The sequence below is a fragment of the Schistocerca gregaria genome, unplaced genomic scaffold (assembly GCF_023897955.1).
Source record: "Schistocerca gregaria isolate iqSchGreg1 unplaced genomic scaffold, iqSchGreg1.2 ptg001026l, whole genome shotgun sequence".
NCBI classification, from domain to species: Eukaryota; Metazoa; Arthropoda; class Insecta; order Orthoptera; family Acrididae; genus Schistocerca; species Schistocerca gregaria.
In genome coordinates this window covers 126419-144761 of record NW_026062374.1, presented here as the reverse complement: position 1 = coordinate 144761, position 18343 = coordinate 126419, and the positions used below count along the sequence as shown (strand labels likewise).

General features: G+C 25.0%; 1 protein-coding gene across 1 annotated transcript; it reads right to left on the bottom strand.

Moving 5' to 3' along the window:
* Positions 1 to 14241: 14241 nt before the first annotated feature.
* On the bottom strand, positions 14242 to 18016 carry LOC126327178 (uncharacterized). Its single transcript, XM_049995829.1, has one exon. The coding sequence runs from the start codon at positions 17688 to 17690 to the stop codon at positions 14295 to 14297; it is 3396 nt and encodes a 1131-aa protein (XP_049851786.1). The 5' UTR covers positions 17691 to 18016; the 3' UTR covers positions 14242 to 14294.
* Positions 18017 to 18343: the final 327 nt, after the last annotated feature.

Here is an 18343-nt window from a genome sequence, read left to right as displayed (position 1 = left end):
TCACTTTATTCTATATCATATTACTCATATCCTGTCTATCTCATCATAATGTTTACATATAATATCACCATCCTATTATCTATATACTATCTACCTTATCATTCCATCTATACTACACATACATTATTCACTACTATTCTATTCATTCACATTCACAATTTTACATTCAATAAACCTGATTGTAGACTTATCTGGTTGTAGATTTATCATTTGGTTGTAGATTTGCCATAAAAAATAATAAATCACATGGCATAATATGTCTAAATATGCATATACTTGATCAGATTTACCAGATTGTATATTTGTCTGATTATAGATGATGGCATAGATGATGATACAGACAATTATGTACATGATTATAGGTGATATACATGACTATAAATGATGATAATATACATGATCATGTATTTACCTGATTGTAGATTTTTTTCATAAAGAATAAAACTAATCTATAAATTTCAGATATATATTATGTCTAGTTTTGACTCAGCATTCAATTATTCTATTTGTTATACCGTTAACTTATACAAGACAAATTCTAGAATATTAAATATTTTACCGAGCTAATAAAATAATATTCTATTAAATAATTTAATAACTGTATACATGATTAAAATGAAACAATATTCAATTATACACATCTAGCTAAATAATTATCAAATAAAATTATTTAAAAAATACAGCAGTTTTTATTGTAAATAGTTCTATCAGCGTCATTTAGATAATAAAAATGAATATAATAGTTTAACATATACAAAAATATATATCTAATAGTTAGTATCGTTTCTGAATATATGATAATTTAATTTTAATCTTTAATCGTAAATATTTTCTGCTTGAATATGACAATTTTATATTGTAGTATCTTCAAGAAAACACATATTCATAGATATAATAAACAGACGGTCTATAGTGTTGTTATAATCCAAGTAAATAAACATAAAAATGATATCATCAGCTATATAGAATTAGGTAATTAAAACCTATTGGGTTATAATATATATAGAGTTAATTATAAAAACAAAACAATATATTGATAACAACATACATAACCTTTGCTTATGATATAATTAGAACAAATAATTAATAATATGATATAATTAGATAGATAATGTCAAAACATAATTGATTGAAAAAACTGAATGCAAAACATAAGTGTTATAAATGAACTTATGTAGTGATGAATAAAATTAATAAAAAATTAAAAACAATATAAAAAAGATAAAAGGTTTGTAGAAAGAATAGATGATGATTTGAATATAGTAAAGTTTATAATTATATAACGAATACAACCATAGTAATACAAAATCACCGATTTCTGTCCGATTAGCAAATTTAAACACACTTAGGCCTAGTTATTAATGGAATAGAAAATAAGCAGTTAATTTTAGATGATATTATATTTTTTCTATTGATAGTATATATTATGTTTTTTTATATCATATCAATAGATTTTTTAAACTCTTGTCAATTTATATAACAATTAATCTCTTAGATATATAAATGTCTTGTAAATTCTTTTTAACTTTTTAGATTGTTTATGCGTTTAGAAATAATAAACTAGAAAAATAGACAAATGAGAAAATACTAGAAATAGATCGATAACAACTAGTACATATAAACAAAATATAAATAAATATATATAACTATAGTTAAATAATGAATTTCTATAATTAAAAAAACATAATATATATAAACTGTAACTGAACTTATATTTGTGTTAATAAGACATCTTATACATATATATATATATATATACGTTAAATGATAAGACGATAACATTGTAACTCTTATTACCTGGTCTATATATAAATAGATAAATATATACAATAAAATCAATAATTAATAATATAATCAGAAATAGTAAAATATATAATACTAGTTATACAGTTCATACAAATACCTTATAAATACAGTATATTATAACATAATATATATCAGATTAGATAGATAATAACATTTTTTTCAAAATTAAATCATTTTATCTATATTTATATACTATAAATATCTTTAATCAGTAATACTAATAAATATATGTATTATATATATTATAGTAGATTATATACGTATAAATTAAGATCAATGATAAATTAGAAAATATTCAATAATAAAAACTAAAAATAATATCAAGAATTTTATAATAAATCATCATACTCTAATATGAACTATACAGAAATTATTAATAGGATATAATTTTAGATATAGATATATATATATATAATATTAATGTAGATCAATATCATATAACTATTATAATCTAATTCATATGAGTTAATTATATTTAATAATATTGACAATGATTTAAATAATAATACCTTGAATATGTATTATTTATTTATAATATTAAAATAAAACAAATATATTATATTAATAAAAACCTTATTAATCAATTATTCAAACATAAATATATCATAATTATTAATATTATTGTTATATTGATATAATAATATTTATATTATTATAAAATATTTTCAAATTTTATATTCCTCAATTCATGCATCATGCTTTTGATTTACATCATTTTTTCATATTCTATAATAATTTAATTCAGGATTATATAACCACCCACTTATCTATTATTCTTTGCCATATAATTCATCATCTAACTATTTTCGCATTTTTATTCTATGTTATATCTCAACTTTATTTTCCCACATATATATCCCTCTATTTCATATAACTGAATCATTTATTCATCAATTTATACAATAACATCTCTCTATATAAAGAAGTTTAGTTATTATATAAAAATAAGTGCTTTTAATAGCAATAAATAAAATCATTATTTTCATTATTAATTAAAATATTACCCATTATCCTTCTTTCCTCTATATTTATTAACCTTATCTGTATTTTAAACCTCAGTATAATTATCGGTTTTAACTCTATTGCCTGATTTATTTAATATTTTTAAACCATTATATCAAATTTGAAAAGCCATACATTTATTACATGCAAGTTTATATTTAAATATTATATATCTATAATTTATTTATATAAAAATACAATTCAAAGATATAAATAAACTCAACTATAATTGATATTATATCAAATCCTATATATCATACTCAGTCACCCTAATTTAGATATGATAATGCAAAATTCAACCATCATACATTAATAATTTCAATCTATGATTCATTATTTTTTTAATAAATTTCCTGTATATTTGAGCAATATAATTATTATATCTTTATTTTTATTAAATTTATTAATTTAACAATACAATATCTATATAATTTATATAAATTTAGCTAAAAAACCGTTTTTCAATTTGCTAATTCATATATATAAACTTATTACTATAGGATTTAGATAATTAAAATATACAAAAAATTAATATTTTTAAGCTATCAATAATTTATATTAGACTAATATTCAATTATTTAATTCAATTTAATACCGTATATCTAAAAATTTTCATTTTTTCAAATAAATATTCAATTCTCATAACACACACATTATATATATATAAAACAAACAAACTCTTTATAAAACTAAAAATTTTTTAAAAAATATCTCTTTCTCTTTTTAATCATATAACCTTTAATCAAAAATAATGAAAGCTAAAAAATTATTGAATTAAAAAATTTTATCAAAAACTTTATAGAAAAAAAAAATTAACTAGAGCTATTTTTACCTAATAATTATCACTTAAACCAGATCCTATTTGGCAAATAGGGATTCTTTATTGAACATGAAAAAATTATTAGCATCTTATAAATTTGTAAGATGTTGATATATATAATAAATATTATGAAAAACAGATATTATTACCTTCTCTAAATCTCAATTACAAAGTATAGACATTAAGATGGCACCATAAACAAATTTATCAATAAGATATAAGAGATTATTTATATGGCTTAAAATTTTTTATAAAAAATCAAACAAATTAAATGCTGTATACTTTCTCTCTCTGAATAAAAAATCAAAAATATTCAAAATATTCTTACTAAAGATACAGTTATATATTGTTTCATAAATTTATCCATAATTTAACACAGATCTTCATTCGAGCGATAAGATCATAAGTATAACATAATTATAAATAATTTTCTAATTAAGTAATTTGAATTATAATTACAGAAAATGAAAAAGATATTTAAAATCAAATATGAAAAAAATCAGATATTACATATTTTCATAATTAAAAAATATATAAAATTGAAGATTAAAGGAATTTTAGGCTTATATATATATTTTTTGCATCTTAATAGCAATATAAAATCTAACAAAAATTATTAAAAAAAAATATAAGAAACAACAAAATTTTATAAACCCTAAATTTAGCATCTATTCAAATTTTCATAATTCTCTAAATTTCAATTATTTATCTATAATAAAATTTTATCTCTATCGTTATCATGAAAAAATTACTCATCTCATCTTTATATATTGATAATACCAAAAGTAAGCAGTTATTGATTATTTGTATCAAGAAATATGTCGTAGCTATCTAATATGGTTTAATCAAAACTTTATTAAATAATAGACCCATTCAAATATCTCTTATCCGATTATATATTATAACTGCTTGCTAAGTCCATTTATAACATTATAATCTCTTAGTTATTATTTTATCATAATATCAGAGTTTGTTACATTTATAATGTAATCTTCTATACTCTCATTATATTTAATTATAACTAAACTATCATTGTTTTAATCATGTTATTTCTATACCTTTCAACAATTGTACTATTTCTTATTAAGATGTTTCCATATATATATATATATATATATATCTGCCTCACATATATTCAATAAATTATTGTTGTTGCCTTAATAAATTATACTATTATTGCCTCTGAATTCAATAGCTGTGTCTCAGCTAATATTATTACATTAGTTTTTTTTCTCCTATTTTCTTAGTTGTTAATAGATCATGACAGTATTTAATAGCCGACATTTTTTTATTATAAATTTGTTTAAAATTCCTTTATTTTATTTATAATTTCTACTATAACACGTTCTAATATATTTCATTACGTCAATTATATATATATATCTTCAACCATATAAATACAAATCACTTTGACTATTTTAGTCGTTTATATAACAACTTTTTTATTAATAATAATTTTACCTTATATGTAAATCTCATAACCTAATTATTTTGTATATATTTTATCTCTATAATATCATATCATATATATCAACATTTTTCTCATATTACTTATTACTATATTTATCCTTCTACTCTTTATATATTACTACTAAATATTTATTTATCACATTATATGTATATATATACATAATGTATTAAATAGTCTGCTACTTTATACTCTTTTTTTGAGCCTTATTATGATTTATTTAGATTTATAGTATCATATTTTATAAAAAATTCAATAATTTACATAAAATCGCTAAATTATAATCTGATACTAACATATCTAATACATAAATATAATATTAAAAATGATAAATGAAAAATCTTAAATTTCTATTAGTTAATCATTAAATCCTATTATTCTCTATTCAATACCAAATTCATAAACAATAAACTGATTTTAACCATATTCACATGCAAACTCTTTTAAATGGTCTGTATAGTCTATATCATTGTAGTATTCTGGCATCCGGTATATTCATGAATCCCATCCTGCTTGGTTTAAACAACAACCAAATGATTCTAATCCAAATAAATACTGTTAATGAATATTGATATTACTAGAATATTGTGACTATGCGACACAAATTGAAGAATTTGACAATTATAGATTTAGATCCAACAATAAAGATCTGGATCAAACTGATTTAATCTCAGTGTCCATGAAAATTATGTGTGGGCATCAAAGGTGCTCTCACCACGATCAGATAAGTTGTGGCAGAGCCTGTTCTCACAATAAAACCCTATCGTCAATACAACACATTCAGCTATGATCAAACAGATTTAATAACATAAACACATTATCATTATATTTTAACTAATAATCCAATCCACTATATATAGATATACATCCTACGAATGTATTATGTCTATATGATTTTTTATTTATTCCATCATCTCCGATAATATATCATCGTAATATTGTTTTACCATCTATTATATAAAAATTCAGAGCTATATATACAAACATATAATCTAAATTATTGGTAAAATATTATCTTACTATATATAGTTTGAGTATGAATTATTAATATCATAATAATATCTATATACAAACAGATGATATAATAATATATTGAACTAATCTCTGACATCACATTATTTTATTGTCTACTATTTATCTGCAACAATATTATTTAATAATGTTATTTTGATACATTTAGTACTGTTATAGATTATTTTTGTTATTTTAATAAAATATTTATATTATTAGATTCTATATAAATATTATAACTCAGACATATCATTTGTTCACGAATGTTTATTCATATTTTATAATTCACTCAATATTATATATGTCATATTTAATCTATTTATTTTTATCAAATGAGATTTTTCATAGATTCATATAATAGCATAGTTTATTCGATTGCATCTATTTATATATTATTTGCATTTGTCTATGTTATTATATGACTATTTATATAACTTTTTTTGACAACATTATATCCTACGTTCGTTGTTATATATCCGATATATAATTGAAATCATGTTTATGTTTATTGTATTATTTATTATTCAATACATAAATTTGGCATATTAGATATTCATATTATGTGATGATATATCTGATTATATCATAATTCAACTATAAATCCTATTTTAAATAATTTATCTAATATAAATTATATTTTTTTTTCTATTAAGACAAACTTTTTATATATTTGTCCTTATATTCTTCTTTTTTCTCTTCTACTCTTTATACTTATATATGATCATCTATTTTCAATTTTTTTTGTTTTAACTTTCTATATTTCAATTTATTCTTTGTTCTTAGCTTTAACCCTAACATATACACATTCTATTTTCAGAAATCGAATCAATTAAGTAGATTCGATTTTGTTATTAGAAATCTCTCTAAATATAAAAAAATAGTTTGATGTATGATCATATATTACATCATATTAACACATATTCTATTTGAGTAAACTTATTTATTTCACTATTACCTATATTGTAAATATAAAAATTATATGATAGCTTGTTATTTGAAAATTTTTTATTGAAAAAATGGTTAATATATTATTTGTAATATGATATCATGTTACTTGAAATATGTGATCGCATCTTAATATCAAATAAACTCACAAAATTACCAAATAAGTATACAGAATGACGGATGATGTCGCCAAATCTATAAGATAAAAAATGTCTGTTCATCATAACTTATATTATTTTATTCAATATATATACACATATGTCAATATTATATCATATTATGCTACACCATCTCTACTTATTACATTATATATACCTCCACTCTATCCAATCTACAATCTCCTATACCTCAAAACACATTCAATCTATATCCTAGTATTGTGCTATCGTATTCCATTACCTCAATACTCTTACGATATACTTTATATTATCAAACCTTCCGTCATGCACTATCAGAGTATTCATATATTATATTGTTTATATGTTTATCTATTTTTGTTTTTATTTACTCTTTTATTATCCACATATTAATAATGTTTATTATTGTCTTTAGCTAAACTATTCATATATATATATATATATATATATATATATCATTCGATCTATAACAGTATCATCATATATCTATTCTGTTTTATTTTCAATATATGTTTTATATCGTCATTTATTTTTTTCATCAATCATTATACACAAAATCATTAATAATTATTTCTATATATCGATGACATCATCAATAATCATATAACATATATATCATTTTTATATACTCTACATCTGCTATTTATCATTTTCATAACATTATTTATCATGTATTATTACCTTATTATTTATTTCTATCTATTTGTGCAAACCAATCATTTCTGTCTGTTCTATACAAACTAATTCTATATACACACACATACAAATATTAATATGATTTTGAGTTTATTATATAATATTATATGCTTATATATACATATCCAGCTGCTATTATCATATCATAATTTTAATCATTCCTATAACGATAAGATGATAAGGTCTAGCAATATAATAATACTCTATATTCACATATTTTATGAAATTTATATGTTATTGTTTTTTTCATCAACAATATATTATTATAATAATTTATATATGATTTTCGATTTAAAAAATGAATGAATTATATCGCCATAATGACTAAACCTATACACATGGTATTTTATTATATTTATACATTTTTATTGAGATCATATAGAATAATTGATAGTTGTTTTGATAAGATTGCTATATTTATATATCGATCAGAATTCGATCCAATTTCATAGACAACCAATAATGTTATTGATGTCATCCCCCGATGTCAATTAGACAAGGTTTTTTTTTATATTCAGTTTATGTCTCAACAAATCAACTGTAAAAAAACCAATCTTATAAAATCAACTCTTACCTGATATCCCTGTATTTTTGATGATTTCAGAGCTCTATCCAGACTAACGAGTCTTAATTATATAATCTAGATATTTTTTTAATATAGTTGAAAAATGTATCTGTTTTAAAAATAAGAGCAGTCGCTAGATATCGACTAGTCTATGGCATAGCAAAAAATATGTGTTGATGTTTATTTTGTCTATTTTTTGAAATCTTTTTGTAATGGGAAGGTATTCTGAGAGATATACGATGTTATCCAGTTTATAAGAACATGAACAACTGGCAGATTGGACAAATTTAGAGATGCATAGTATAATTACATACATTTTATATATGTTGCTATTTTACATACTAAATAACAATCGCCCTCCTTGGCTACCTATTAATGCAATTTTTTGAAACTGAATACCTGAATTAGTTTCTGCTTTGATCAAAGCATCATATTATCATAATCTATCACATCAATCCATCTTCTATATTTTATGATCATATTATCATATCCCTTCTTATGTATATTATCTCATCATATATTCTCTTAATTCAAATTATATCCATATCATCATTTTTATAATGTCTATATCCGCTTATTCTTCCTACACCTTACCCCACCATCTAAACATAATTTCACATTATAAAACTTACATAATCACAATCTCATCATATTATTAATATAAAACATTATTATAATACTATCTATATACTCACAATCTTATCATACCACCCATATACCCTGCACACATATTCACAATATCATATTCAACAATATTATTCACACATACTCACAATATTACACTCAACAATACTATTCACACACTATTCATTATTATACTATATTCATACTATCTACTATCCTTATTCATTTATATCATATTCTCTCTATCATAACTACCCTTTCCTATTCACCCTCTATCATCCGCACCTATCACCCTTACCCTATCATGCTATCCTCTGCTACCACTCTACCCTCACATTATCTTCCATTATACTATTCCATCATCGCATCTCTCTATTCCATTATCTTCTCTCATCCATTATCAACTTCTATCCTCATACTCTTCTCCTTCTATTCTACACAATCATTTTAAATTATACTATGTTATTTACATATTCAATCTCTATTACACTATCTATATATCTACACACTCTCTACTCCGCTATTCACACACAATATCATAATCATCATACACAGATATATAATCTCACACACACCTTCTTGAAATTCTATCATACTATCATATGCTCTTGTCTACATTCACACACAAACAATAACTATTCACGTCCACAAAACATCATATTCACACATATATATATATATATATATATATATGCATACACACATATACACATACTCATACTCAACAACACTTACACCACCCATTACTCATTATTATCTACCCCTATTCATACTATCCATATTTAACCAATCCAAGCCATAACTATCTATACAATCTCTACATCATAACTATCTACCATAATCACTTTATCACATTATTCTCTCCTATCATTTTATTTCTATATCTTCATATTGTCTTCTATTATCCTATTCTATCATCGCATCTCTTTATCCTATCTTATGTTCTCTATTATTATGTTATCCGTTGTATTTATATTATATTACCCTTTCTATTTTATTCACTTCGTTTCATATTCATTCCTTTATAAATCTTTATGTTCATATCTATACATATTCTTCTATACGTTGTATTTCCCTACACATCTATTCTCTATCCTATTATCTCAACATTCTTATTCTATTTTACCATCCCACACTACCATACTTTTTATCTCACATTTTGCATTATCCCCTATTCTTCTATAATAATATCTTATTCTATCATCACATCATTCAACCTCATCTCTATATTTTATCGCCACACTACTATATCCTCTTTTATATTATTTTATCATATAACCTTTATATTATTCATTTAAATTCAACTCGTATTCATATTTTTTTATATCAATATCTGCTTATTCTTCTATCATCTCTATTCATACTATTCTACACACAAACTTTCTACAATACATCTATACACTCCTAACCAACTCATACTCTTCCATATACTCTCAAACTCTATCATAACTATTCTCTCATAGTTTTAAATTTATGTCAACTATATACTCAATATCTTCTATATATTATATTATCCACATCTATTCTTCTATTGTATCATAATATCTCTAAAAACGCTCTATCATAACTATCCAAATTATATCAATCATACTATGTATACATCACTTATTAGTCATACTATCTACGTCTTCTTCATTCCAACATACTATTCCGTATCGATTATCTATCCTAAATATCATCTATTTCACACATCATCTTTATTATACCTATCTATATTCTCTTTATTGTATTGTCTACATACTCTATCTATATGTCATCCATACACTGCCATATCTAGATTTATATTATTTACACACTCCCACATCTATCTATACTAATCATCTCATTCATTCATATTATCCTCTTATCAAACACATACTTACACGCCGATATATATCTCATCATTCATACCACCTACATATATATTCTCACAACCACATCACCTAAACTATCCTCACACCCATACACACTCACACCAATTATACACTATCAACTTCATATCCACAGATCGATAATACTATCTATATACTCTTTATTTTATCATATTGTTCATCCTTATTCCTATTATTTGCTATCAATCCCTATTCATACTATCTACATCTATTCAATCTATATCGTATATATATATATATTCTTTTTCTTCTATTACTCCTTATCCTCATACTCAAACTATGTATCTCTCTTCATCTTCTATCCTCACAATCTCATCTTCTATATTCATTATTTATTTTATATCTCAATCATTACTATTTTTTTTTTCTCACCTCTCTCTCATTATTAATTACAACTTTTTATCTTCATATGTCTTCATTATTTATTTTCTCTTATATCTCTATATCATACACCAATATTATGATATTTTTCTACCACCTTATATATATTCCAATTTCATTTTTTTACCTCTATCCATAACTTCACCCTATTCTATACACTTTTTTTTATATAAATATACTCTTTTATCTATTTTATTTACACTCTATCTATTACATATACCCATTTCTATTCTACCTCAAACTATTTCATAACTAACTCCATTCATTTATATATCTTATCTACATAAACAAATAATAATAACAATATTCATAATATCAATACCTCACATCTATATAATCTTATATTCCAATCTTTTTATTCCTACCTAAATTATATATTGTTTATTTCAATCAACACCCTGCCTTATATTCACAAATTTTATATTCTATCTAATCTATAAATAATAATTATTCCTCATTTAATCTTCAACAAATCTCTCCTACAATATTATTACATAATTTACAAAAATCTTTTAATCAAATAATAAACAATCTAGGTTACACGATATTATTAATATTAACTGTTATCATACACTGCCTCATTCTCTACAAATTCTATTATTAACCTAATGTAACTATACGAAACATATTAATACATTAATTTCTAATAAATATTTACACAATAAGCATATCAAAATATTCATTTTAATTATATTTTTTCTATCATCTATATTAACAGTATTTTATCATATATATTTCATGATACCTCTTACATAATATTTTATGATACCTCTTACATAATATTTTAAACTATCTCTCTTACACTTTAACTAACTCTATTTTGTATCTCATATCTCTCATCTCTGTCTATTATCTTATATATATATATATATATTAAACTATATAATAATTAAAACAACACTATGCTGTAATTTTAACTCAAATTCATATTTTATTATTATCTATATCTATATAATTTATTATTCTCGCATACACATCATAATTATAAATTTTAATTTAACATCATCTTTATTCCACCTCTACACACCAATATCATAACAGTCATCTTCGATTGGTATGTATAGAAGATTGAATCAACCGATAATTTAGGTATAGGCTTATCACTATATTCACAGTGCATAACGTTATTGCATAGTTCACTCACGGGCCTGATCAAACAATTATTCCTATTGATAGATATAGGTAACGCCTTATCGCCACATTTTACATTTAGATTAAATTTTGTTGAGCTGATATTCATATTCGTCAGATGAATCAGGTCAGGAATATTATCTTCAAACTCATTCTATTTCATTTCTAAATTTACGAGATAAATTACCGATTTTATTTAGTATAGTGCCGTTCAATTCGTTAAAACTCAGTTCTAGATTATTCAACTTAGTCAGCCTACCAATATTAGACAATGAACTACCATTAATATTACTATTAGTAAGGTTCAAATATTGCAATTCATTCAATGAATATAAACTATCATATATTGGACCAGACAAATTTGATCTGCTTAAATCAAGAAGCAATAATTCACTCAGGTTTTTAATATTATTAGTTAAATTACAACTAAAATTGTTCCCTTTTAATATCAGATATTGCAATTTAGTCAATGGATATAGACCATCAAGTATCAAGTCAGACAGGTTTAATCCTCTTAAATCAAGATATTATAATTATTCAGATTTCTAATGATATCATTTAAACTGCAACCATTAAATTTGTTCCCTACTAAAATTAATTATCTAAATTTAACCAAAATAGACCATCAGGTATCGAGACAGATAGACTTAGCCCCTTAAATCAAGACCCAATGATTCACTCAGATTTATAATTCTATCACTCAAACTATCACTAAAATTGTTTCCTTCTAGTATTAGGTGCTGCAATTCAGTCAATGAGTGAACGTAGATATCTATAGATAAGCAAACTCTACCATAACTATTCTCACACTTTTCAATCTCTATCAAATATCTGCACGCTTCTATCATTATATTATGTTCATACTATCCACATCTATTCTATTTAATCAACTATCTATTCCTACTCATACTATCTTTACCCTCTCTTCTTCTACTATAACATACTATATAAACCTATATTTCTATTATATTAAACTATCCCTCCACACATCCTGTCAATCACGCTACCCATGTATTGTCTCTCTATCATACTATCTACACCCTCTTTACTTCAACAACATAATATTCTATATATATTCTTCTAAATATCATCCACTCCACACACCATCTCTATTATATATATTTATACTTTCACTATCATATTGTCTACATACTCCACTAACACATCCTCCACAGATAGTTATATCTTAGTTCATGAAGACATATGCACATATAAATACTCACATTCACATTATCCCCTATTCCGAATACATCCATACCCCAACACGCACCTCATCTTATTCACGTACTCACAATAGTATCATTTATACTATCCATAAACTCTGTACACATCCACACGTCATCAAATCTCAATTCATAATATCCACATACTTCTACATACCTATAATTCCCTTACACATTCTCTATTACACCTCATCCCATTCATATACTCTTAAAATCAAATCATTCATTCACACCATCTATATACCTCCGCATACCTATATACACACCTACAATTGAATATCAATAACTCAATATATCAATACTAATCTACACTAAACCCTTACACAATAAATATATCTCGATTTCTCATTTCAATTCTAATTTATTTCTCCTAACTTCTTCTATCCCAATCCCCTTTCATCACACATGCTTCATAATCTCTCATTATTTTATAAACTCTTATTATTTCAACTCTATTTCATATCTTCTCACACATTCATTCTACTTATCATCTCTCATCTCTGCATATTCTCACATAATATATTAAACATAACAACTAACTCTACTAAATATCAATTATTTTTCAACCCAAATTATCATCATTTTATTCTTACTATATATCATAATCCCAAGTTCTAATTTGACAGCATTTCTGTTCCAGTTCTATACACAACCATCACAACAACTATCTTCAATCCAGATGTGTAGAACATTGAACCAACTGATGATTTAGATATAGGTTTATTGCTATATTCACAGTGCGTAATATTACTGCACAATCTACTCACAGGTCTAATCAAGCATTTGTTCTTACTAACAGACGGAGGTAACACCTTATCATCACATTTCGCATTCAGATAACGTTTTGTTGAGCTAATGTTCATATTTATCAAATTTGTCAGACGACTCAGATTAGGAATATCACCTTCAAACTCATTCTCTCTCATTTGTAAAGTTTCTAGATTAATTAAATTACCAATTTCATTCGGTATAGTCCCGCTCAATCTATTGAAACATAGACTTAACTCAACTAGATTAACCAGATTACCAATATTAGACGACAGACGACCATCAATACTGTTCTTCGTAAGGTTCAGATATTGCAATTCGATCATTGAATATAGACTATCAGGTATAGAGCCAGATAGATTTAATTCACTTAAGTCAAGGTTTTTTAATCTATTCAACTTCCTGATATCAGCGCTTAAACTACCATTAAATTTATTACCTTGCAGATTCAGATATATCAATTTGGTCAGCGAATATAGACTATCAGGTATCTCACCAGATAGACTTGAGTTGCTTAAGTCAAGATATGATAATTTACTCAGTTTCCTAATGTCAGCATTTAAACTGCCATTAAAATTACACCCTTGAAGATTTAGATATATCAATTTGGTCAGCAAATATAGACTATCAGGTATTTTACCAGACAGATGTGAGCCACTTAAGTCAAGGCTCAATAATTGATTCAAATTTCTGATCTTATCATTTAAACTACCATTAAATTTATTCCCTCTCAATAACAGGTGTTTCAATTTAGTCAGTGAATAAAGACTATCAGGTATCTCACCAGACAGACTTGACCCACTTAAATCAAGATAATATAATTCACTTAAATTCCTAATATCAGCACTTAAACTACCACTAAAATTATTCCCTTGCAGATTCAAGTGTTGTAATTTGTCCAGCGAATATAGACCATCAGGTATCGAACCAGATAGACTTGAATTACTTAAGTCAAGACTCGATAATTTATTCAAGTTTCTAATATCATTACTTAAGCTACCATTAAAATTACTCTCTCTTAATACCAGTTGCTTCAATTCAGTCAGTAAATACAGACTATCAGGTATCGGACCAGATAGATTTAATCCACTTATGTCAAGATCCAGTAATTTATTTAGCTTCCCAATCTTATCATTTAAGCCACCATTAAATTTATTTCCTCCCAACCTCAAATATTTCAATTTAGTCAGTGAATATAGGCTATCAGGTATCCAACCAGATAAACTTAACCCATTTAAGTTTAGATGCAATAATTTACTCAGCTTCCCAATGTCTGCATTTAAACTACCATTAAATTTGTTCCCTTCCAATATCAAATAGTGTAATTCAGTCAATGAATACAGACTATCAGGTATCGGACCAGATAGATTTAACCCATTTAAGTCAAGGCGATATAATCTATTCAGATTTACAATTTTTTCACTTAAAGTACCATTAAAGTTGTTTCCTTCTAATATTAATTCTTGCAATTCAGTCAGTGAATACAAGCTACCAGGTATCGGACCAGATAGATTTAACCCACCTAAGTCAAGAGTCCGTAATTTATTTAGATTTATAATCTTATCACTTAAACTACCATTAAATTTGTTCCATCTTAACCTCAGGTATTTCAATCTAGTCAGTGAGTATAGACCATCAGGTATCGAGCCAGATAGATTTAACCCACTTAAGTCAAGGCTATATAGTTTATTCAAATATCTAATTTTATCACTCAATCTACCATTAAATTTGTTCCCTTCTAATATCAGATATTCCAATTTGGTCAATGAATATAGACCATCAGGTATCGAGCCAGATAAATTTAACCCACTTAAGTCAAGACGATATAGTTTATTCAGATTTCTAATCCTATTACTCAAACTGCCGTTAAAGTTATTTCCTTCTAGTATCAGATATTGCAATTTAGTCAGTGAATAAAGACTATCAGGTATCTCACCAGATAGACTTAACCCACTTAAGTCAAGACGGTATAGTTTATTCAGATGTCTAATCTTATCACTTAAACTATTATTAAAATTGTTCCCTTGAAGATCCAGATATTCTAATTCAGTCAATGAATACAGACTATCAGGTATCGAGCCAGATAGATTTAACCCACCTAAGTCAAGATAGTTTAATTTATTCAGATATCTAATTTTATCACTCAATCTACCATTAAGTTTATTCCCTTGCAAATCCAGATATATCAATTTAGTCAGTGAATATAGACCGTCAGGTATGTCACCAGATAGATTTAACCTGCTCAAGTCAAGACGATGTAATTTATTCAGATGTCTAATCTTATCACTTAAACTACCATTGAAGTTGTTGCCTTTTAATATCAAGTGTCGTAATTCAGTCAATGAATAAAGACTATCAGGTATTGGACCAGACAGATTTAAGCCATTTAAGTTAAGATAGAATAATTTCTTCAGATTTATAATTTTGTCACTTAAGCTACCACTAAATCTGTTCCCTTCTAATCTCAACTGTTCTAATTCAGTCAATGAATACAGACTATCAGGTATCGTGCCAGACATATTTAAAATACTCAAGTCAAGAATCTGTAATTTATTCAGCTTCCCAATGTTGGAATTTAAACTACCACTAAACTTGTTCTCTCTTAATTTCAATTCTTTCAATTTAGTCAACGAATACAAGCTATCAGGTATCGAACCAGATATACTTGATCCACTTAAGTCAAGGCAACGTAACTCACTCAGCTTTCCAATGCTAGCACTTAAACTACCACTAAATTTGTTTCCTCTTAATTTCAGCACTTGCAATTCAGTCAATGAATACAGACCATCAGGTATCGAACCAGATAAACTTAAACCGCTTAAGTCAACAGTCTGTAATTCATTCAGTTCCTTAATCTTATCACTTAGGCCACCACTAAAGTTGTTTCCTTCTAATATCAGAATTTGCAATTTTTTCAGTTCGTAGATTTCGCTTGGAATATCACCTTTCAGACCGGCGTTTGTGATTATTAACCTCCTTAGTGTACTATTAATTCTTTTGATGTCTACAGGAAAAGACAGCAGCTTAATACCATATAATAAAACATCAAGGATATGGCTATTATTGCAACATATTCTTCTGTCGAAACAATAGTTGTCTAAAATTCTATCCGAGTTGATCAACAGCTTGTTTAACTCATTCACAAATATCTTCGAAGGATCATCCTGCTCGACTGAAAACACTGTTGAAATCTCAATCAGTACAACAACTGCCACTATCAACAAATTGTCCACTATCCTCATATTTAATGCTAAATAGCATCAACAACTTACTTTTTTATCTGTTTCTCTTTTTATTGATTATCAAAATTATTATTGATCATATAACCTCTTTTTAACCATATTTATTACCGGTCTGTCTTTTAACCATATTTATTGCCAATCTGTCCTTTAACCATATTTATTGCCAATCTGTCTTTTAACCATATTTATTACCAATCTGTCTTTTAACCATATTTATTACCGATCTGTTTTTAACCATATTTATTACCAACATGTCTTTTATTATTACCAATCTCTTTTAGTCATATTGTCACCCTAAGACAATGTATCTTTTGCATCATACACAACAATTTGTAGTCTTGAAATTTTTCATAATTCTTTTTTCTCGTTTATTATTTTTTGTCTTAATCTATTATTAGTGTTGTGACTTTTTCACTATCATCAACTCATGGCCTGCGCCTTATATGCAACATCCTTATCTATCAAATATTACACTGGTACCATCTAGATATTATTCATAATCATTCATGTCAAATGTTCAAAAAATCTTCATTGATCAATCTGATTTGAATAAAAATAAAACAGATAAACTTTTATAAACACATATAACTATACCACCAATTTTCATCTACCTTATACCCTCCTTCACTTTTTCTCTAATTTCCACCTAATCT

Bases quoted from the DNA above. Each gene is read 5' to 3' on its own strand.
- LOC126327178 (XM_049995829.1), bottom strand. From the start codon at position 17,690: ATGAGGATAGTGGACAATTTGTTGATAGTGGCAGTTGTTGTACTGATT.